The following is a 24887-nucleotide window of genomic DNA, read 5'->3' as shown; positions in this document are numbered from 1 at the left end:
TAAAGAAATCATGACTTATTTTTAGAACTGTTTTTTTTTATGTGCATTTGGGACCCTAATGTGCTGCAAATGGGCTATGAAAAGAACAAAAGAGGACTGTTTATGGTTTACGTTTCAAAGCGAACAACAAATAACAAATATTGAAGAAAAAAAAAGGAAAAGATCGGGTGCTTAATTACATGAAAAGTATTTTGAAAAAAATACTTTGGCAATAAAATTCGAAAGCCACATAAGACCTGCAAGGGGCACAAAACTGTTTTTGGTTGGAAGTTGGAATTTCTTCTTTAGTCTCTTTGTTAGTCTTTATGACGCTGAGGTAAACATGGCAAATGTATGAGGCAAAAAGACTCAATTTTCACAAATAGATATGTGATTCACAAATGCACGTGTGGGGTCTCATACAAGAACTGTTCTTACAAACAAGATCATTCTTAAGTTGTTCGTATGAGTGATTTAGGAGCAAACATAACTCCTATTTCTAATCTTCTCTCAAGTACAAAAAAAAATTGCAAACGCTTCAGACTTGTCGTGGGAGTCTTGCACAATTAGTAAGCTGTTATCAAAGCCAAGTTTTTCACTTAGGCTAAGTTCAGACCGCACGCGATAGAAGCAGCAGGAAATATTCTGCTGCTTAATTTTTGATGCTTGTACACATCAATGTCCGACACGCTCCTGAAGCACGTCCAGTAAAGTGTGTAAAGATGCGTCTGATGCTTCAGCTGCTCCTGCGTTCAACGGCAAAGAGCAGCTTTGCTATTTTTCCTGCTATAAATGGGTAAAACGCAGTTTTAAAATGTTTTTAAGTGAGAAAGTCCATCTCAAAACTTCATCTGTGCAGTCAGTTCATCAAGATTACAATCCTGCCTTAAATTAGTATTTCCCTGTTGAACCAGGACAAAACCTCTGTACACCGCCAGAGCTCTGTCACTGGAAATCTGTAGCAACAGAAACCTCTGGCTCGGTCGTCTCTTTGGGGATTTACGTTACTGTTCCTGGAAGGAGATGTGAGCGGTTTTCATGTTTGTAATCCAAACTGCAGGCACCAGAATAACAAAAGTGAACATATTTTGCAGACAGGTTTTGACATTTTAATTTAATTCGGGCGTTAATAAACTGTTACAGAGAAGTGATCATAGTGATCTTCATCAGCAGTGCTGTCTGTCTCCTGCCAGCTCCCAGATCAGCTTCTCTGATTGGTTGATGTGGTGCGTCGAGTAGCAAAAGTTCAATTTTTCCAACTCCAGCAGCTGCTGCTTGTAAAGCATGTCACGTGCATCAGATGTTCAGAAGCTCATGAGGCTCTGCTTCAAAGCGTCAAGATGTGCTGCTCCTGCTGCTTGAAATGCGCTGCAAGACCTTTTGATGCGCCTTGATGCTCGTCAACCATTGACTTTGCGTGTAAACCAGCTCCTTCTGCTGCTTCAGCCTCGTGTGGTCTGAACATAGCATAAATGACTGTATAGTTTTTACTTGGAAGCAGTTCTCTGTTTTATTAGACAACATCATTATACAACAATGCAATTATAAATGACATTTTCTTGTTTTTTTTGCTGACAGAACTATCAGTCACTACACCTGCAGCTGGCAGGTCGGTATTCTGGGGACACTGGTTTAATTAGTTGTTATATTGTCAAAACAAAGAAGAGTCAGAGATTAAGAAACTATTGAAATAACATCTGGAACAGAAACTGGATAAAGAGTTCAAAATAAAGTTCAACAACTCGCTGCTTGAAACTCCTCTAACAGACAGAGAGTTGCTTTCATTTCACTCGATGGCAGCTTATTGGCTTTGTTATTACACTTAATGTGGAATGTTGAGTTTGTTTCACCATTAACATTTTTATGTTTATGTATGAGAGAGATGGAGAGTCCAATGTCGGATCGGCAGGCAGTCTGGAGATGTACAGTCCGCGTATATGTGTGTGTATAAAAAGGAGATTTTGGAGACTCATTAGTTGATGGCAAACACATATTAAGCATTTGCATCATATCTTTCTCCCACTAGTAGATTTCATTAACTGTTCTCAGTTCAAAAGATTTTTGTTTTCTTTTTTTTGTTTTTTTATTCTTATTTTTACTTCTGTAACAGTGCAACCTCAGTATTTACAGCTCTTTTGATTTATATCCACTGCTTCGCTTTTACTGGTCCTTTGATTCTGCTGCTCAGTTAGCAGAATTTTGATCTCCAAAACCATAAAGTCTTTCCTCTTCATCTTAATTGCAGTTCTATGAATGAACACTTGACAAGCATGTGAAGTTGTAGCATTTCTACTTAGATGTATCCTTACATGGGATTATTAGGGAGGTAATTATGCGGATTTACATTTCTCAAGAACAAAGGCTCATTTTCGGGAGGACTGCATTAAGTTTATTAGGATAATTGATCCTTTAATCAGTTTAAGAATGTTTGTTGAATTTGATATGGAGTGTTTGTAAAAGCCCATGGTCGGAGAACAAGTAAGAGAAATTTACATTAAGAATACGAACATTTTGTCACATGACACCCAGAAGATGTTCATACAGCACTATATGCATGTAGTGCTATTGCAGGCAAGCAGGTAGAGATTCAACTGTTAAGAATTTAAACTGGCTCTGGCAATGACAGTGAAGTGGTGAGTAAAACGGTTAGCTTAATAAGTTTACTTAGTTATTCCCTTGTCAGATGTTTAACTATTAATGTTAATCTGTTCAACTGATCTGACACCACCTGTAAATCACTCTTAGATGCTTTTCAGCAAATGACCAAACAGCAATCTCGATGTATCCCTAAGTGAAACAACCCTCACCTGCAGGGGTGCAAGTATACAATGTTACATTAGAAAGGCATGGCAGACATGGGAGCTTCGGATTAAAAAAATATGTAACAAAAGGCTCAATGTGTGAGGAACACGCAATTCATAGATACATTATCAGAAGTATCTAGAGAATGAAAAACAGTTAATTATATTTCCAAGACCAAAAAGGAGTCTTGGAAAATGGAAAAGATTAAAACAATCCTGTTAGTAACAGAATCAACAGCTCAACACAACATTTGAATAAATAAACAGAAGCTATGAGTCTGTTCAAAGCTTGAAACAATTGTTTGTTGTTGTTTCGCTTGGAAAAGCTTGCATTACTTCATTAATTACAAACATATGCAGTACTGTGCTCAATTGGTCCTAGATACACTGCTTGATTATATATGTGATTAAAAACTGGCTTTATTTTCATCTCCTCTCTTTTATATAACACATTTTCACTTATCCACTTTTGTAAATGTAAAAGTCTTCAGACATAACTTCACGCACAGGCAACATGACTGTGTCCATTTCTATTCCTCCAGTCTGATGTGTTCTCTTTGCATTAATGTTTGATGATCAGACAAAAAGCATCATTAAATTCTTCTGGAAACATTGTGCTTCTGTGATTAGCCGTTAAAAAAAAAACCTATATTTTTCTGCCCTTCGCTTAAACTAGTTTGCATTTTTTGCATACAGTAGTTGGGGCAATCCAGGAGTCACGATACTTGTGATACTACTATCATAACATAGCAAACTAACCAACTAGGCAAGCACTTTTAGATGATCAAACCTCAATGGAAAACCAAAACAACTATAGATGTTGCCTTGCTCATTGACATTTATAAATAAGCAAATTCTAATAGCAAAAAACAATATCGATATAGCGAATAAAGATTCTCTATATGGTTCGTGCATACAGTGCTGGGTCAACATCTTCATGTGACTGGCTTATAAGTAAATCACCTCCCTCTTGGAGTAAGTTCTGGTAATTGAACAATCTGATTGATTTCTAATATGGTTCCATAACAAAAACAATAAAAAATATTTTTGTGTGGTAAAAGCTAGTAGAGTATCCTAAATTTACACAGAAATGCAGTAAAGTTCATAGATAAAAAGTGGTTTGAAAATCAAAAAATATTTTTCCATTCATCAGAGATAAATGTATGAATCTTTTCCTAAGCATGAGGAATTTTGATCAGCATCTTTAACCTCTTACACCCTAAGGGGGTATAAATAAATTTCTGCCTGACAAAAACACACAAAAGTAAATAACTTATAGCCTCAAAGCTATTAGATTTAAGAAGAAACTTTTGGTACGTCTGTAAAGGTAATATGTCATAGAATGGTTTTCTGGTGTCAGCACCATTGTAGCTTTGACCCTGCCTGAACTATTAGGGACAAAATACAAAATATTTTGCATTTTTTGAACCTCGCCAAAATTTTCTTTAAAATAAACATTGCAAAACACTACCAAAATATTATTTATAGCACAAAAAAGTAGTACAGACTTTCAAATCTAAATGTTGTGTAAAAATATACCAAATTTGGACTCAGTCAGATGAATCATATTTATTTTAGAATGGTATTAGTGAGAAATTTCTTAGGCGGAGGGGCCAGTTTGGCACATTTATCCATAAATGTCACCAAACTGTGCCAAATATGTTTTTTACATCAATACTGGGGGTTTGGTAAAACTACGAGGTCATGTAGCAGCTGGACCCGCCGGTGGGTCCGTAGGGTTCAAGGTGTTAAACCCAAGTGGACATGTGTAGATCTTGTTTTCAAGTGTAAATCTACTGTGTAAGTGTGAATAACACGTATTTGTGAATGCTAAGGCTCTTTTATCTCCATATGGATAGGAGGTTGGGGGGTTCAGTGGAGTATCAGTGGAAAAGGCATCATTTAGCCATTAGAAGGCTGCCTGTTTAAATTCAGTGTCCTGCTCATTCTGATGTTCCCTTGGGGAGGACACTTGTCAGGGTATTCTACCAATCTACATATGAGTAGATATGTTAACAGTAATATTCAGAATAAATGCAAATCTTTAATCTAATCAGGGTTCATCCAACCATTTGTTCTGTTCATGTCATTCAGACTGAGACAGATGGACATGACTGCAGATGTTCAGGACAATGGGGAAGCAGTGCTGGACAGCAAAAGACCTTTAAGGGATGTAGATTTTCTCCTGCTCTGTCATTCACAGTAGGAACAGCAACAAAATAGGTTGCTGAGCCTGTAGCTTAATTATGGGATGGAATAACACCGCTCCATTCAGGGTGCAGAGAACACTCCGAAACAATATGCTTCCATATTTGTTGTTTGATTGTGTTTTTTAGGCATAGAATGTCACAGAAATATGACACTTATTTTGTGGTTATTTTAAGGAAATATGACAACTCTGCGTAAGTGAGAGAGCTTCCATACTAAACAAAGCCTGGTGCACGTACATTTGTAAGTTTAAAGATAATGGTGACTGGTAAAGCCAGTCCTCCTCCACCCAGTATCCAATCCTTTTAGTCATAACCCACAGCTAATAACAACAGGTTAGAGATGGACTATAAATGGAAAGCTTCACCTCGTGGTTCAGTGATCTCTCAACCTTAATAGACTGGATCAGAATCCACATCTCTGTTGACTGTATAACCTCCGGTCCAGTTTGCCCCAAATCCGAGAACTAGACTCTAGGATACTGTAATTCATACCCAACATTATTGTGGCAATGTCCTTCCAGAGTGCTTTGTAAAGATAAATCCCAGAACTATGCTGTCAATGCACAGAGTGGTGCAGTCAGTGTCAGAGTAGACATATGAGAGAACTTCCCCCACACTGTCTCCCCTCGCCCTCCTGAGAACGAGTGTCTACTGTGGTTACAATAAACTGGCCATTCTTGGGACCTGAGCTCCTCACACATTGTTCAGAAGAAGGGACAGCAAAGGGACAGCAAAACACTTCTGGACTTGCTGCTTTCTGCAGCAAGTCCAGAAGTGTAGCAGTACACAAGAACTGCTTCTCATCTTCTACACCATTTATTCCCAAAACTAGGTGGGTCCTAGATCAACCAGAATGGCATCTTAAGCTCCTCTACAGAAAGAAAAATAAACAGCAAACATTTATGCCAAACTGCTTAAAGATATAAAACCACACAAAAAAAAAAACTGACAAAACCAACTGATTTGGTTGTTGATGCATTTCTAAAATATAACTAAACCCTTGGTTAATTAATTTGTTGAAGTGTTTCTGAACTTAACCAGTGTTGTGGGTCACAAATCAACTCTTGTGTGTCTTTTTTGGTCAGAAACTAGAAGGTTTGAGAACTTCTGTTCCACACTGCTATATTCAACATGTCCTGTCTTCATCCATTACTGTGGTTCGACTAATCCACAAAGCAGCCTGAAAGATCAACCAGGCCTGCAGATATCACCATTTCGGCTGACCTTACCTCAATTCAGGACTTGTAAAAGTCTAGGGTCAGAAAAACAGCAGCTAACATCTGTGTAGACCCCACACATCTTGGACACAAACATTTTTCTAAACTTTTACCCTCAGGTTGGCACTGCAGAGCCAAAACCTGCTCTGACAAAGAACGATTCTTCTTCCGCTATTGGTTATATGTGTCCATCCTGATTAAATGTTCGCATTACATAGACATAATGCATGTATTGAAGATATAGAATGTTGAGGATTTTAACCCTGTAACCTTGGCCAGATCTGTGCCTTGCCACAATTCTTTCTCTGAGCTCCTTGGGCAGTTTCTTTGACCTCATGATTCTCATTTGCTCTGACATGCACTGTGAGCTGTAAGGTCTTATATAGACAGGTGTCTACCTTTCCTAATTAAGTCCAGTCAGTTTAATAAAACACAGGTGGATTCCAATGAAGGAGCAAAACCATCTCAAGGAGGATCAGACATGGACAGCATTTGAGTTAAATATGAGCATCAAAGCAAAGGGTCTGATTATTTATGACCATTTGATATTTCAGTTTTTCTTTTTTAATAAATTTGCAAAAATGTGTGTGTGTGTGTGTGTGTGTGTGTGTGTGTGTGTGTGTGTGTGTGTGTGTGTGTGTGTGTGTGTGTGTGTGTGTGTGTGTGTTTTTTGTCAAGATCGGGTGCTGAGTGTACATTAATTATAGATAAAATAACATTTTTGATTTGAGCAAATGGCTGCAATAAAAAAGAGTGAAACATTTAAAGGGGCCTGAATACTTTCCGTACCCACTCTATGTGCAAGCAAAAAAAAGGTAATTGCTTTTAAGTGGTTGCCATATTAAAAATGTAAAACTTTCTATTTCATTTCTATTCCTTTAAAGAGGAATAGAAATGAAGGTAGGCATAAAATGTATACGTTCAATTATAATATACACCATTAGGGACTAGTCATAACAGATACAGGAGGTTGAAAAAAGGTACCTAGGTCCACACTGATTGTGTAATAACTGGCTTTGAAGGAATGCACTTGCTATCTTGACTGTGTACGTTATACACAGTCAACATGTATAACGTACTGTGTATAACGTACACAGTTATACACGTACGTTATAACTGTGTACACAGAAATGCAATGTATGAAATTTAATGAAATTTATGCTTTCATAAATTTTCTTATTTAAGAAAATGTCAGGATTCCTTTCTGTGTTTCTGTGTTTGTCTCCCTTCCTCCACCAGGAGGCGCCTGGTTCTGGTCCGCCTCCCCACACACCTGCAGAGGGTTACCTCATTAAGGGAGCGCTCTTAAGCTGCTGTCTGCCACTGCCTTGACGTCAGAGTGTTTGCCAGTTGGGTACTCTAGCCAAGCTGAGTTTTGCTTAGTCAAACTGAGTTCTTGTCAACCTGAGTCTTAATTTTGTTTGTTTTTTGTCTTTGCCTTCCGGCAGGAAGTCATCCTGCAAACTGGATGTTTTGGACCTTCTCTCCCTGGAAGAATCATCTGAGCTTCAAACTGAGCTGAGGATTTAAACTGGAGGTTTGAATCCATCTTCCGTTGAGAGATTGTTTAAGCTTCACACTGACCAAGGGATTCATCTCCACTACGACCCGTTCAAGTACAGCAGGAAATCTGAGTGGCAGTCAGCTTCTCTGTTCACCTACAAACAACCGCATTCTGGGTAAACCCTGTCCGCCCTCCACCGAATCAGGCAAACACTGGAACTACTGCACACAGAATGGAGTCAAAGAGTGAACAAATTCTCTGGAAACGTGAGTCAGCAACCGAATTCTCCTCTTCAAGCTCAAGAACCAAATTGCCTACTGAGCGTGAACTAACCACTGTGTCTTCCTCTCACTTTTCACTTCCGGTTGAGCAGTGTTCAGAGCAACACTTGATTCAGCATTATCTCTTCAATAAACCTGTTAAACCTTTCCTCTGGTCTCTCTGAATTGGTTTCTCTGCATGTGGGTCCGAACTCTTGATAAAACCATGACAGAAAATCATTTTTAAGAGTGTTATTTTATTGAAATAAATCTCTCCTTCATATTTAGTGTGTGAATAGGTCTGAACTAGTTTAAAGATTATTCGACCTCATTCCAAATTTTGAAGGAAAAGCTTTTGTTCCTATAAATATAAACATTTGCCCTGATCTGTGGTACCATTGAATAGTATTATGTGTAATGCTGTTTTGACCTTTTTTATTTGTCCTCCCCTCCTCTTTTTTGTACAATTTTATTTGTTTAATTTATTCTTTTATTGTTAAATAACAGTTTTATTTACCGTAGGCTTAACTAGCTAAAATAAAACTAAAGAGTCATGATCTTGACGCTGATGGCTAGTTAATTGCTCATTTAATTTACCTGTGTAACTCTGCCCGGTTTCTCATTACTGCTCATCTGATCCACCTGCTCTTGCCTCTATTTAAGCTGCTTGGACCCAGCCATCAGTGCCAGATAATTTCTGAACATTTTCAGTTTTTGTAGCGTGACTTATTGTGTTCTGATTGTCTGTTCCTGGCCTATTTTGCTTTTGGATCTTTGAGTCTGGCTGTCCCTGTCCTGATCTGTTTGCCTGACTTGTTTTCATCTGCTGGATTCTGCTTTTGATTGAACATGGATCTGCCTCCTGACTTGTTCCTTTGTCTGTTTGAATCTTATTTCCTGCCAATTCTGCAGCCTTCTAGGCTTCAGTTTCTGGAACCCTCTGGCAGTGTACACCCCATCTTGTCAGCCGACCGACTGAAATTATCCTTGTTCTCTAGGCACGGATTGAATTGTAAAACTTGGTTCCTGCCTTAGACACCCTTCCCACTGCTACTGCCAATATGCAGCTCGTCGCTTAAATAAACACTTTAGCCTTTAGCGGGCCAATCCCTGAGCCAGAGCCCTCTAGTGGGCCAGATTATTCTGTCACGACTCAGAACAGAGGAACCAGTATTCAGGCAAGACACACAGTGGGATAACTTAAAAAGTGGGCAGAGTTAGACAGTCGATTGAAATGAGCAATTAAGAAAGCCATCAGTGCGAAGAGCATTGCAGAAAGAGTAATTGTGTGAAATGTGTTTAACTCTGAGTTGAAATATTTCTTTGAAGAAGTTTTTATGTTTTGTTGATAAGTTACTGTGATTTATTCCTTACTGGGAGTTTTTCCTCTCCACTGTCGCTACAAGCATGCTTAGTGTGAGGGATTGTATTTGAGTCAATGAGTCAATGCAATCTACTGGTTTTCCTTAGATAGAAAACTTTGTATCAATTTGACTGTATGATCTGGTTGAACTGTAAAGTGCCTTGAGATTACATGTTTTGTGAATTTGGCGCTATATAAATAAACTGAATTGAACTGAAATTCCATATGTGTCCAGAGTTTGTTGTTTTGACATGCATGAACTCAAATCACCCTTTCCTCTACTGTTGTTATACCATTACCATATTGGCCATCATACTAGACTGGAACTCACAAGACTTGACAGACTAAGAGCACTTCGATTTGAATTAAATAACCAAACCCCTTTTTGCAAAACACATTATAGAAAAATCATGTATATACTAATGTTGATATTTATGTCTGTAGGCTTTCAGTGTTGAAACTAAGGTCAATTTGCTTAATTATCCACATAATCATGGCTCAATACAGTTGATTCTAATTATAATGAGGTCACTTCAGGTATCACATATTATAAAATAATTCAAATAATAAGTAATTCCTCCATGGATTTAACTCCTCAAATTTTCCCATAACTGCTCCTGAAACTAATTAGAGTAGAAGGTCAAATAAAATTAAAAAAAATGTAGAAATATAATGGGATGACTACAATGTTTAATCTCTTTAAATTTGTTTTGCAGAGCAACACCTGGAGTTGCAGATTCAGAAGAAGGCTTCTGTGCAGAGAAACTGAAGAAAAGGGTAGGAGGAGCTGTAGGATGAATTATAAATGAAAGGGAGATCAGTAAAGCTTCACCATTTCCTTGCTACCACTGAGAGTTGCTGCTAGACAGTAGGCTGTGTTTGAGCTTTTTGAATGCTTTGTTGTATTTAAAGAAAAAAAGTTAAAAATGTTTGCTGGTACAATGTTGCTTAAGTGCCGACATTCAGTAAATGTTACGTATTTCAGATGAAAATGATAATAATTAGTAGATACTCAGAGCCGGTGCAGGGCATAATTAATCAAACCGACTGCTTAGGGCCCTATAGTAAGACCATCAGAAGCCTCCCCAGGAATCCTGCATTTTAAGTGTGAATGAGAATTAGATTTAATGTGATTTTACGATTCAGAAAAGTTCAAAAATGGGAATTAGCTAGTTTATTTTGTGAAAGTGCAGATTGTTGTATTGCCATAGTAAAAACCCAAAAACTAACAGTTTACTCTGTTCTTTATATTTAAACCTCAGCTCAAAATCCAAATTCTATATTAATTGCAAAGATATATTTGATGGATGCTTCCATGTATGGCCTTTTTAAACTTTGGGCAAGCCCTGTTGATTTTAATATGGGTTTATAATGGATTCTATAAACATGTCTACCTATCTGTCTATCTATCTATTTGTCTTTAACATTAAATCTCTGTCAATGTAGCACTAAAAATTTCTTTCCCGGTGATGTATAACAGATTTACTTTCACAGGAAATTAGTGCCAGATTTTTAAACCTTTGATGAGAGTTCTGTAGCGTTCCTGAGTGTGTCTGATTGTCTAATCCTGACCTGTTCCTCCTCTGGATCACTGAGCCTGCCTGTACCCATTACGATCTGTTTGCCTGAACTGTCTTCGGACTCCTGCCGGATCTTGTCTGTCTGTGGACCGAACCTGGAACAGTTTCCTGACACCATCCTGGATTTCCATTTGCGATCTCTTCAGACCTCTGATCTACTGGCTCTGACTCCTGAGCACGTCTTCAAAATCAGCTTTGGCTTCGCTCTCTGGTTTATCCTGCCTTCCTGGACTTAAAGGAATAGTACACCCAAAACATGATTAGCCTTCATTTTCTACTCACCCCCATGCTGAACAAAACTCTGGAGTACTTTTTTGATATCTCAAATGCATCTGGAGATCTGGGAGGCTTCTTGCTGTCTGCTGACATTCAAATAATGGAGGTCTATGGCGCCCGAGACAGAAAGGTCCATAAAAGTCCACAAAAACGTGTCAATATTCCTCCATACTGCTCGTCCAATGTAATCCAAGTGTCCTGAGTGGGTAGCATCCAGAATTTACTCGAAACGAAGTGATTTAGAACGTTTTAGCGCATAAACAGTAGTGTATAGGATTTCCTAATAGCGCCCCCATGCGCGCTCACGATTCTATGGAAGCCGGCAGACCAAACCAGCGCATTCAGCTCGGCAAAGAACTCATGCTCTTCCTCAACACTGAAGTCCTCAGACATTTTTCTTTCGTTGTTTCTTTCTTTGCACAGGTAAACAGCACATTTCTTCTTCTACGCTTGCATTATCTGCAGAGCAGACGCTGAATGCGCACTTTCTTCCGGTTTGGTCTGCCGGCTTCTGTAGAATCGTGAGCGCGCATGGGGGCGCTATTAGGAAATCCTATACACTACTGTTTAGGCTCTAAAACGTTCTAAATGACTTCGTTTCGAGTAAATTCTGGATGCTACCCACTCAGGACACTTGGATTACATTGGACGAGCAGTATGGAGGAATATTGACACGTTTTTGTGGACTTTTATGGACCTTTCTGTCTCGGTCACCATAGACCTCCATTATTTGAATGTCAGCAGACAGCAAGAAGCCTCCCAGATCTCCAGATGCATTTGAGATATCAAAAAAGTACTCCAGAGTGTTGTTCAGCATGGGGGTGAGTAGAAAATGAAGGCTAATCATGTTTTGGGTGTACTATTCCTTTAAGCGTCTAGGACTCTCTGGGCAGGACCCGTCACGTCTTATTGGCAGCCGACCAGCTGGAACAAATCTTATCCTCTGGGCATGGACTGAACTTTAAGACCAAGTTAGTGACGTTCATGTTCATAATTATCCTCCCCCACTAACCTGCGATCAGAGGTTCCTGCCTCAGATGCAGACAGTGTTCTCAGCAGCTCTGTTCGCAGCAGTGTTCCTCTCACCTCTGTTTCATTCTGTGGTCATACCATTTCCCTGTCTCCCTCTGTTACAAGCCTTGGGGTCAAGCTTGACCCCCACCTCTCCTTTGACAATCATGTCACCTCTATCTGAAAAACTTCCTTCTTTCACCTCCGTAATATTTCAAAACCCCGCCTCTCCCAATCCCTCCCTGCTGCAGAGAAGCCCGTCCATGCCTTTGTCTTCTCCAGGCTGGGTTACTGCAACGTTCTCTGGCAGGAGCCTTCAGAAGCTCCAGTACGTACAGAACAGCGCTCCCAGGGTCCTGATGAGGGTAAGGAAACACCAGCACATCACTCCCATCCTTCACATTTTGCACTGGCTCCCTATTCATGCCCGTATAGAGTACAAGATTCTTCTGCACACCCATCACTGTGTGGACGGTGTGGCCCCCACCTATCTCACTAAACTGCTCACGCCACATACCTCTTCCCGGACCCGGTCAGGCCAACAGCACCCTCTGGCCCCACCCAGGACACGGCTAAAAACAGTGGGCGATAGGGCCTTCGAAGCCGCAGCTCCACGTCTGTGGAATGCCCTCCCAGACCACCTTAGGGCCCCACAGACAGTGGATTGTTTTAAGAAAGGATTGAAAACTTTCCTTTTTAGAAATGCTTACAATTGCAGATTTTTAGATTTTTTTTTATAAGCTACTTATGCCTTTGAATGTATTGATATTAATGATTGTCTTTTACTCTGTTTTTAATGTTATGGTCTTTTAACCTTGGTTTCAGTTTCCCTTTTTGAACTGTAGCACTTTGAGATTTGAATTCAAATGTATAGTGCCTTACAAATAAAATTCATTATTATTATTATTATAAATAAATGTTTGGTTAAACCTAACTGTCTTTCCACCTAGAATTACTGGGTCCTTTTGTTTTGAGCCTAACAGTAATTATCTGTATAACTTCAGAAGAAGCAGCTTTGGTAAAAAAAAAAAAAAAAAAACATTTTGCAATGGACATGGAGGTGGAAAAGGAAGTGAGAAAGGGGATAAGAATAAAAGGAATAGAAAAAGAAATAGAGAGAAAATAAAGCAGATAGGAAATAATAGAAACAAAGTAAAAAAAAAAAGAAACTCACCTTTCCGTTTGGACTGGCCTTCTTAAAGACTCTGAAATAAAACAGAAAGACAGAAACAGGTCAGTGGATTTTTTTTCCCTAATCACAATCTCATCTAAAGTTTTATTATTACTATTTTTTATTTTGTTTTCTGATAAAGTGTGGACCAAGTTCAAACACAACTTTTAGTCAACCTGCAATCAATCGACAACTGTCACCACATGCTTGATTCAGAGGGATTACTGCAAAGCAATCGACGGGGCTACTGCAGCTGCTGAATCAAATATCGTGATGCTATATTCACACCTAATGTGATTGGAGCAGCAAAAAAGTCCCTGATGCTTCATTTTTGGTTTCACTGGAAATCCCCTTCAACAGCAGCTTCTGGCCCGGTCACCTCTTGGGGTTTTTCCGCTACTGTTCTTGGAAGGAGATGTTAGCGGTTTCCATGTACATAATCCAAACTGCACGCATCAGAATAATAAAGGAGAAATGCTGTTGGACATTTCAGCAAGACAATGACCCAAACACACTGCCAAGGATAGTCTCAATTGGTTTCAGACAAATAAAATAAAGCTCATTAAATAGCCCAGCCAATCACCTAACTTGAATCCAATAGAAAGCTATGGAAAGAACAAAAGATCAGGTTTTTTAGAAGAGGCCCATGACACCTTTAAGATTTAAAGACTGTTTGTGAGTGGGCCAAAATCACACCTAAGCAATGCATGCTACTAATTTCTCCATACAGGAGGCTTCCTGATGCCATCACTGCCATCAATTTGTTGTACAAAATGTTAAAGACATTTGAGTTTGTGTTTTCAATACTTTATGTGGCATTTCACTTCATTACGCATAACTTATTTTCTGGACATCTATGATTTCATTTCTTTGTATGTGTGGATTGCATGGATTGTTACCGCCATCTGGTGAAAATGTCATGTCAATTTACAGAGAAAACTTTAATTAACCATTAGCCAGCCCCTAAAACCTCTGGAACTGACAATCTATGAGGTCACTACAAGATTGACATTCCACTTTGAGAAGTTGAGGAAAACATTTTCCTATCTGTAACAAGACGAAAATTATTCTTTTGCAGGTAAATAATATAGATATTCTTATTTAATTAAACTATTTAAATAAATATATATTTATAGAAATAAGATGATTAATGCCACTTGTACTGCTTCAGAAAGATTGATTGAGCCTTACTGATACAGGGAATACAAGGGGGTCCTTGATATATTTTTGTCCTGGGCCCCTAGATGCCATTGATGTGCTCCAGCAGATCAGATAGTTTAAAACCTAGTTAGTTTTTGGAAGTGCCTTTTCCAGGCTTTAACAATACAGAAAGATAAACTCATCATCTGTCTTCTTCCTGCTTCTCTTCGGATATTGCCTGACAAGAGCCCCCCACCTCCACCATCTTAACCCCCCACCCCACCCCACCCTGCCGCGCTCCCTCCTCTGTGTTAATGTGGTCATAAATTAGCTTCTGTGGCTCCATTAGCTCCCAGCTTCCACCTCAATCAGCAGCATAAGGACGGAGTGTTACAGGAAACCGCCCAGACTCCTGGGAGCTCGCTCAGTGGGCAATTAACTGCTTGCCATAAACTCTCTAATTATTCCAATTAGATTTTAACGCCGAGCAACTCTGCAGTCTCACTTCACAAATCAAGCCAAGCTGCAGGAGAGGAAATTTGCTAATTAAAGCCAACTTTAAGCACTCAGGTTCTGTTCTTTCAATCATCACAGAAAATTAAACTTCATGTTTTATATCACAACATTAAGTTTTCCAGCACAGCTCAGTTTGTTTTGTCAAATCAAACCCATCACAGCCACTCATGCGATAGGCTGACGCATCTCTAAGTAGTTTTGACATCTATAGGTCACATTTAGACATTCTTCAAACCCGTAAAACTGCAGGTTCTGAGAGTATCTAAATGTCTATTTATTCTACAATTCAATTTCTTTACATTTAGGTAGACGTTGATGATATAGATCTTGGTCTGGACAACTCTGTAATGTTCCTAATTTTATAATTTTTCTTTCCCACACATCTCCAGGGATTCCAGAGCCATCCCCAGAACCAAACCAGTCTTCCATATGGAAAGGTTAGGTAGGTTTTTTAAAGTCAGTACACAGATGATGTGTACCTTTGGGTTAAATTAGAAGGAAAGGATTTTATCTGGTAGCCTTAAATGAACATTGCTGTATTTCTGAATAAAACAGAAACGTTTTATAATAGAGGGTAGAATGCCTTTACACTGGACCTACTCTGGCTGAGTTGGGATAAATTGGTTTCATAACAGAAATGTCATAATCAAGCTGCAATTACAAGTCCCAGCATACCTTGCAGCTCTGAGGTCAGCAAGGTAATCAATACAGCCACGAGCCAACACTTGGCCTCTTCTACAGTCAATGCTGCTCCAAGGATGACACCACAGCTGACACTGGGAACATTGGGAACCTTGTGGCGCTTCGTTTGGCAGGTCGAAGCCTGTAGACCACTTCTTACTTAAAGCCTGCAGCACTTATCATCTTGTTGAGTTTCATAATTGTGTCCCAGGCTGGTTGTACCGTTGAGAGGTCATTGCCTCTGTTATTGGATTAACAGGGAAATCCTGTGAAAAGCTGTCATCATGATGAAAGATTAATAGACGACTGCACCTGCCTGCCCGACCCTTCATCAATGACTGGGCAAGGCAAGAGTACCCTGGTTCATCCCAGTAATACACACAGGCGTGAAGGCAGCTGGCTCAACGTAGCCAAGAACGGCCTATTGTTTCCCCTTTTAAACTGCCAACTGAGTGAGCCCTTGCAGCCCTGACTTTTTTTTCTTTAGCTAGACCTGGGCAGTATAGCTTAACAAAAAAATATGATCAATGTTTTTTTACATATTCCAGAAGGAGTTTGCTTGAGCTTTGTGTTGGAGGTTGTACTGTCAATCCAGCTGTTAGGTAGAATACAGCTACTGTTTGTTTCCTTAAACGCTGTGCAACCTTCAAGATGAGTAGGTAATTGTAATGACCACAAAAATGGAAGGCCCAGATTTCAACCAGATGCAACAATTGATGTTTAACCTCTCAAAACCAATTGCATGACCCGTTTTGTGTGTTTACAAATAATAACTCAGGATGCATGAAAATTACACTGGAAAAATGTTTACCAATTAGACATTGCTGGAAAGCTTAGATTCTCCAAAATTCAACCACCTAGTTCATGGACATAGCGAGAACCAAAGCACAATTAACACAGATATAGCAGCATGTCAAAATGTAGCATGACAGAGCAGCGACAACAAGTAAGCATGTCTTTATTACTACTGTTAAAAAAAAATACCTATTATTTTTGAGAATTGAAAAAAACAACTTTGAGTCATGTTTGAACTGATGCAGCTTGGGCTGTGTTTTACTTTCCCAATTGTCATGAATATATTCAGAAGCTAGAAGGTGTTAGCTTACAAATAATGTATCACATATGTAATTTGGGCTTACAGTTCCTAAGTTATTTGCTTTTCCATTTGGTATGTAAAATAGGTGTGAATTTCCCAAAATGAGGTGCATTAAAATATGACACTGCCAGATTCACCAGACACAGCAGCTGGAACTTCTGGAATGAGTTTGAGGACAAACTTTGAGATTTTCAGAAGAAACTGGTTGGCGCCTGATGTCACTGTTGAATTTCTGAGGATTCTTGAATCCATCCAGGTTGGTTTAGAGGAATCCTTCTTTGACAGTTATTTGTTTGTCATGGGGAAGTTCAAATCATTAAATATATATTGTGTAAATATGCAGTGTTTTGGTTTGGTGTTGTCATTTTGATGCAGAGTCTGTGATATGGTTTAGAGTTTTTTCAACAGTTCAGCTGTCTGAAGCTGTTTCGGAATCTGCTGGACCTGCAACGGATGCTTCGAAGCCTCTTCTCAGAGGGCAGCAGGGAGAACAGTCCATGGTGGGGGTATGAGGGGTCATTGATAATGTTATGGGCTCTGGACACGCAGCACTGGGCTGAAATGTCTTTTATGGAAGGAAGAGGAGCCCAGATTATCTTCTCTGCTGTTCTCACTACTCTTTTAACCTTCTACCAGTCTGGGGAGCTGCAGCCTCCAGACCACACAGTGAGACAGCTGGTCAGACCGCTCTCTATGGTGCTTCTGTAGAAGGGTGTGAGGATGGGTGGGGGCAGGTGGGCTATGCTCATCCTCTGCAGGGAGTACATGCGCTTTTGTGCCCTATTGACTGGTGAGGTTGTCTGTGATGTGCACCCCCAGGAATTTGGTGTTGCTGACCACCTCTACTGCTGAGCTTTTGGTGAGCAGTGGAGCGTTCTTCCTAAAGTCGAAAAAGCTCTCCTTCATTTTCTCCCCATTACGGAAAAGGCTGTTATCTCTGCACCAGCTGCTCCACCTCCTCTCTGTAGTCCTGGTCGTTGTTTTCTCTGATGAGGCCCCACTACCATGGTGTCGTCTGCAAACTTCATGTTGAGATAGATGGTGAACCTGGGGATGGAATTGAGTGTCATCAGTGTGAACAACAGCAAGGGGCTCAGGACACAGTCCTTAGGGGGCCCTGTGCTTAGGGTGATGCCATCTGAGGTGTTTTGTCTGACCCTTACTGACTCAGGTCTGTTTCTGAGGAAGTCTAAGAGCCAATTGCAGAGGGGTGTATTTAAGTCTATCTGTCCCAGTTTCCCGATCAGATGCTGTGGGATGATGGTGAAGCTGAACCGAAGTCCAGAAACAGCATCCGCACGTGGGTGTTCTTCTCCTCCAGGTGTGCCAGGCTCAGGTGAAGAGCAGAGGAGATGGCATCCTCAGTGGAGCGGTGTCGTGTGCAGGCAAACTGGAAAGGGTCAAATGTTGGGGGAAGACTGTAGATGATGTGTTCTTCAACCGGTCTTTCAAAGCACTGAGACATGATATGCGACAGGCATATAGATTGGTCCAGCGAGGTGTTAGAAATGTCTGTGAGGACACCACCCAGCTAATCTGCAGTCTCCTCATAGACCCACCCGGGTATGTTATCGGGGCCATGGGCCTTTCTTGGGTTGACTCTCTTAAGAGATTCCCTCACTTCAGCTATGACAAGGTCAAGTGCCTCTTCCCCATTATGTGGAATGGCATTCACGACTGGAGTGCTGTTTAGTGCCTCAAACTTTCCAAAGAAGTTGCTTAGTTCATTTAGGAAGTCAGCATTTGCTGTATCTCTTGAGGGGGAGGGTGTGTTGTAGTCAGTAATTGCCTGTATGCCTTGCCACATCCTCCTGGTGTTTTTGGCATCATGGAAGAGATCCTGGATCTTTCGGCTGTGGTTCTGCATCGCTGACCTGAAGGTACGGTTGAAGTTGGCATGCTCTGTCCTCAGTGCCTCTTTATCACCAGACTTTAAAGCTGAGTTCTGTGCTTTTAGCGTTTTCCGAAACTCCCCAATCATTCAGGGTTGTTAGTTGTCCATGGTGATGATGATCTTTGTTATGTTGATGTCCTCATTGCATTTGTTGATGTAGGCTGACACAGTCATGGCATACTCATCAATATTAATCTTGTTGTCATGGGTTGCTGCATCTTTGAATATGTTCCAGTAAGAGCATTCAAAACAGTCCTGGGGTGTCTCCAAGGCCACCTCCATCCACACCCTACCCTGCTTCACTGTTGGTTTATCCCTGATCAGCTGGGGCCTTAATGCGGAATTAGCCTGACAAAGCGCTGATCTGGTGAGGGCAGGGGACTGCTCTTTGATGTTAGCAAGGTCTAAAGGGCTGGTTATACTCCTGCAGCAGTGTGTCATAGTGAGCTTGTCGCAGGTATGACTCAGACATTTTTGATTTATGCTCAATATTGAATCGTTGTCTGCGCTATGTGTATTCCCCGCCACAACGCAAAAGTGGGAAATTGCGAACTAGCTGTGCAGGGATTCAGGTGATAAAAGGGTCCCAGCATTCTCACGCACCTCACTCTTCTAGCTGGTCCAACTTCATGAGTCGTTTTCCTCAATCGTGGTCATACAAACAAAACAAGCTGGTAAGGTACCAAACAGGAAATACGCATAGTGTACAGTGGATGTAGATTTGACCAATCAGAGGCCTCCTGTCTGCGGCACTGTCTGCAGTCACCTACAATTTGGGAGAGGTGCAGCAGAGTGTCTGCGGAGGGGGCAGGGACATCTCTGCGTTAACTGCGACAACTACGCAGATGACGTAGTTTCGAAGTATAAATCAGCCTTAAGTACAAAGTGGACTGACTCTGAGTGGCAAAGTACACATGTTGGTAAAAATGAGGGAGCTCAGTCTTCTAAGCCTCAACTTACAGTAACTGCGCTGAGCCCTAATGTTGAACTAGTACTAGTTTAGTGTGGTTTGGTTGTGTCTGGCATGGTCCAGTTCTGTTTGCGTGCCATTTCAGTGCAGAAAGAACTGAGGAAGAAAATCAGGGATAAGATGCTTTCTACAACCTACAAGAAGAAGATGGAGGATCAGCTGCAGTAGAACAACATTAGATGGATCTGAAAAAAGACAATCTCAGGCCAAAATCAGAACACCCAGACTGTTGGAGACTTGAATTCGGTTAATGATCTGAACCAGTTTTTCAGCAGATTTGATCAGCCACCCACTCCTCCCCCTGCCCAGAACCCCCTGCTCTTACCCTCACCTTCTTCAATGACTGACTACTTCAGACCTCCCAGCTACAAGCCCTCACCCAACCCCCCTACTCCGAAGAGTTCCATCACACAGCCCACCCCATCCCCTGCCGTCTTGTCATTTTCAACAAAATAGGTGAGGAATGAGCTGCAAAAGATCAAGGTGGGAAAGGCTGCGGGTCCAGGTGGCAGAAGCGCCAGTCTCTTAGATGTTGTGCAGATTAACTGTGTGGCATCTTGTTCAACATGTTCAACTTAAGCCTGAGGCTGGGAGAAGTACCACAGCTGTAGAACACCTCTTGTGTGGTGCCAAAGATAAAATATCCAAAGGAACTCAGCAGCTACAGGCCGGTAGCGCTGACTTCACACCTGATGAAGACCCTCAAACGGTTGGTCTTACACCATCTACGCCCCCTCGTGAAGACTTCATTGGATCCACTGCATTGTGCCTACCGTCCTGGGATTGGGGCAGACCATCTTCCTCCTAAACCAAGCTCTAACTCACCTGGAGCTGTCAGGAGTGGACCAGTACATGTCCAAGTGGATTCTGGACAACCTCACTGGCTGGCCACAGTATGTGAGGGCACAGGGCTGTGTCTCAGATAGATTGGTTCTCAGTATAGGGGTCCCACATGGAACAGTGCTGGCACCGTTCCTCTTCACCTATTACACTGCAGACTTCACCATCAACTCCCCGTGCTGCCACTTGCAGACATTCTCAGACGATTTTGCCATAGTTGGCCTCATCACAGGTGGGGACAACTCAGAGTACAGACAGTGGACCCTTCTGATTAATGCAGGGAAAACCAAGGAGCTACTGTAATGGTGGACTTTCACAGAAGCAGATCCACCACACTAACACAGCTGAAAATCCAAGGAACAGACATTGAGATAGTTGACTCCTATAAGTACTTAGGTATTCATCTGAATAACAAACTGGACTGGACTCACAACACTGAAGCTCTGTATAAGAAAGGTCAGAGCAGACTCTTTCTGCTGAGGAGACAGGTCTTTGAGTGCAGGGGGCACTCCTAAAGACTTTCTTTTGTGGCATCAGCCATCTTCTATGGAGCTGTCTGTTGGAGCAGTGGCTTATCTGTAGCTGAGAGAAAGCGTCTGGATAAGCTGATTAGGAAGGCCGGCTCTGTGATTGGATGCCCCCTAGACTCAGTGCAGGAGGTTGGGGAAAAAAAAAACAGATCCTAACTAAATTAATATCTCTGTTGGATAATGTTTCCCACCCCATGCATGAAGCTGTTGCAGAACTGGAGAACCCCTTCAATGACATACTGCTGCACCCTAAATGCACCAGGGAGCGTTATCACAGATCCTTCCACCCAGCAGCTGTAAGACTCTATAACCACTGCTAATGCAAAAATAAGCTGCTACATTTGTGCTGATTTTGCACAGTTTCTATCTTAGTTAGTTAAATAACACCCTGCTGTCATTTTGCAAATCTCTGATGTTGTTTCTATTTTTCAAATATCAATTACTGTAAAAATGTCCAACAAATGGAAGTTGTATAGAAAGGGAACCATCACAGTTATTATAAATAAACAACAGAAGAATGATATTAGATTAGGTTGTGTCAGTAATTCATTTTAAGCTTTAATGAAACCGATTTATAATCTATACAAGCCAATCTAGTTATTTCCTATAGGTTGTCAGAGAAGTGGGCTCACCTGTCCAGCTTCATGCTGTAAAAGAGGTGTGGAGGTCCTGGCATACCTAACTAATTCTTTAGAAATGCTGCAGGAGACGAAAAAAAAAAAAGAACAAAAACGGAGGGAAACTTGCATGTCTTTTGTTAATGCAAAAATGTATTTTTGACCAAAGTGTAATGTATGACATACTTTCTGAACCAAATCTCTCCCAGCACATCCAAATACAGTCTGTCACGCTTTTGAAAGCAGCAAAAGTAATAAAACATACAATTCATGTGCTGAGGGCCTGCAAAGCCTTACAAGGGGAACATCATTGGAATCCATTGGCTGCAGGACATTTTGAATCTGTTTCCATAGAATCATATCCAAACTAAGATAGACAAGTGCAAATCTGTTTTTTTCAAAGCTTGATCCATTATGTCTGAAGGGGAAATGCTACATGATCAAAGGATTCTTGATAAAACCAAAACCTCAGAAATATATATGGTGAGATGGAAGTAAATAGATTTAATCTATGTGAAAACCAAGCTGTTAATGGCATGATATATTTAATTGATGGACAAAAGCAAGGGAGTCTGGAATCTTTAAACCAATGCAGTGATGGAGCCAGTGGGATAGGATTTCTTCTGGGAAATCCTTCCATCCCTGTTGCCACTCTGCTGAAAACATTAACACTGTTTGAATTTGACCAACATTTCCAAAGAAAACAATCAAAATGTCCTGCAGACTTGAATGTCCCCTCACGCAGCACACTTCTGCTGCACTTTTAATTGGTTAAGCTGACATGCAGTTCCTTGATGCTCCAAACAGCTCCAAAACACAACACGGCAGTGGCACACAGGATCAATATTAAGCATTTCCTTTGCTGGTATGTACCTTTATTGGTACTAAATTAAACATAGTGCTGTTTTAAAGGGAAGTAATCGAGATGTTGTGGGGCATCATTCCTAAAAGAGGAGCCTCTGCTTGCTTTGGGAAAAAAACTCAAGTCAGACTTAGAAGACCTTAAGCATGAACTTCATCAAACCAGAGGGCTTCTTTTAAGAAGGGAGAAAAGTGGAGAGAGACCAGCTTCTCTACTTGAGTTTGTTGTGTTCTTGAAAGTTTACAAAGAGGTTTTCCATGAACATTTTAGGCTTAGTCAAATTTGGCTTGTGATTCCAGTTAGCACTGCATCCTGCGAAAGAATTTCTCTGTCCTTTAATTAATAAAAACCCACCTTAGGACAACAATGGCAGATGAAAGATGAAGTCATACTCAGTGTTGAGTCAAGGAGGGCATATTCCCCATTCACCAGAACCGCAGAAATTTGCTGTTCTGCTTGTTTTTGTGAGCTTGGTGTTGTCATATCACTGGGCAGTGGTGAACTATAGTCAGTTTTAAAGGGCAGCTTTTTTTTTGTTTTGTTTTGTTTTACTATTCTTCTTCTTCTTGTGCTACACATTTAAATGTGCAAAGCTGCTTGTCCTGACTTGTTTTGACAGGACCAAATTTACCTAAAGTTTTTGTTAACTGCTTTTTTGCACCATGTTTTCTTCCACACTTTTACATTTGATCACTGCTGTACTTTAAGAAGCTGTACAAAACGAAATTTCGCTTTGTATACACTCTGTGTATACAAAATGACAATAAAAGTTGTCTAAGTCTAAGTTTACTACTGCATTTTATTAGTCTAAGGAGCACATTGAGTACTTGTCTATTTCTATTTTTGCTGTATACTTAATAAATAATGTATTGTATAATACATAATTGTATACATTTTGGAAAATAAACAACTTTAATTGAATCAATATACATTTTGCGGAAAATAATTATTGTTTGTAGTCTAACTGAACCCTTTATATATGCCCCCCCGAACAATACCTTGGTACCCCTTTGTCTCCCTTGTTTTAAAAGCCTAGCTCCGCTACTGAACCACTGAACAGTTGGATGATTTTTTTTCCAGATTTCCATTTTAAAAATTGCTGTTTTTTATTCCATCAATAATTAAACAATATAAATTCAGTTATTTAAATACAAAAAAAATTTTTATAAACAGTGTGTTGTACATTTACTTCAACAATTTGTTCGTGGAGCATCATTGGCTTAAAGCTGATGATATCAGCTAGTCTTCCTGATAATTATACGTAGATTTAAGTATCAGAGATGTTAGAATGCAGAATATGCTTTAAAACTAAAACAAATTATAGATAACATACAACCTTCTTCGTCACAAATCAGCCTCATTAGGTCTGAATTTGACTGATTCTCTATAAACTAACAAGTAAGAAGAATTTCTAAAATGCTGTAAATCCATTTCCTTAGGCTACCTGTTTTATTTCCATGTATTTACATCTGCTCATTCAGGTGATCAATGAGGGCTTCCTTGTTCAGACTCTATTCTCCAGATCGATCAGGACGCCCTGACACTGAGGGAATACTAACTGTGGATCGATGCTTGATTGTTGTGTCAGCCTGAATGAAGGCTGAAGACTCCCTGGATGCCAAAGCCGCAGAGTCACATAGGCAGGTTACACCTGATGAATTTGAACGTACGGCAGATTAGTTTACACCAATATTCATTCATTTTGATGGAGGTTGAAAACACTGTGAAAGATAGAAACAAAAAAAATTGAGCTTTGAGTTTTCCTAATAAACCTGGCAGCTGCTTAAAACCAAAAAAAGCTGGTTTATTCCCTGCCTTAGAATGAAGCTCTTTGCATTAACTTTAGTTTCCCCACAGGACGATATGACCTTTAATCCAAAACACCAGTAAAGTGGAGTAAAAAAAGGGTTTGTCGCCCCCCTGATTTCTTATTTTTGGGCATGTTTATCCTGTTTATAGTGCCACAAAATCTAACAAATTGAAATAGAAATCAAAGAAAGCGCTTAATATTTTTTTTAAACAAATAATGTTATTATTATGGGGCATATTGAATCCAAACCTACATGGCTCTGTGTAAAAAAGTTATTGCCTTTAAAGTCGTAGGGAAGGGCCTGTTCCAATGCTTGCAGTTCCGAATTCTCCCAAGTGTTGCACGACTTTACACGAGTGAATAAAGTGAATTTGATTGGTCGTTTATCAAGGGGGCAGGATTGTTGTGGCGGAAGGTTCGCAAGCAAGTTTGGTTGTGGTCGGTTTGTCGGAAGCATCTTGCTAACCAGTTAGCAACTTAGAGCTAGTAGGTTCCCAGTGGGAAATTCCATTGGGACCAAGTAGCACTAACTTGGTGACTTAGAAACGACACTGTCAAG

The 24887-nt window shown here is 40.4% G+C and overlaps 1 protein-coding gene across 1 annotated transcript in view; it reads right to left on the bottom strand.

The window, feature by feature from the left end:
* Positions 1–24887, bottom strand: part of arrb1 (arrestin, beta 1) — a 57497-nt gene that overhangs the window by 25127 nt on the left and 7483 nt on the right. The window contains exon 2 of the mRNA XM_015392951.1: positions 13376–13406. Within this exon, the coding sequence (XP_015248437.1) occupies positions 13376–13406 (31 nt within the window). The remainder of the gene's footprint in view (positions 1–13375; positions 13407–24887) is intronic.

This window comes from Cyprinodon variegatus, unplaced genomic scaffold (assembly GCF_000732505.1).
Source record: "Cyprinodon variegatus isolate N-32 unplaced genomic scaffold, C_variegatus-1.0 Scaffold617, whole genome shotgun sequence".
Classification (NCBI taxonomy): domain Eukaryota; kingdom Metazoa; phylum Chordata; class Actinopteri; order Cyprinodontiformes; family Cyprinodontidae; genus Cyprinodon; species Cyprinodon variegatus.
Note: the sequence above shows the minus strand (reverse complement) of the source record. Positions and strands in the feature narration are given on the sequence as shown.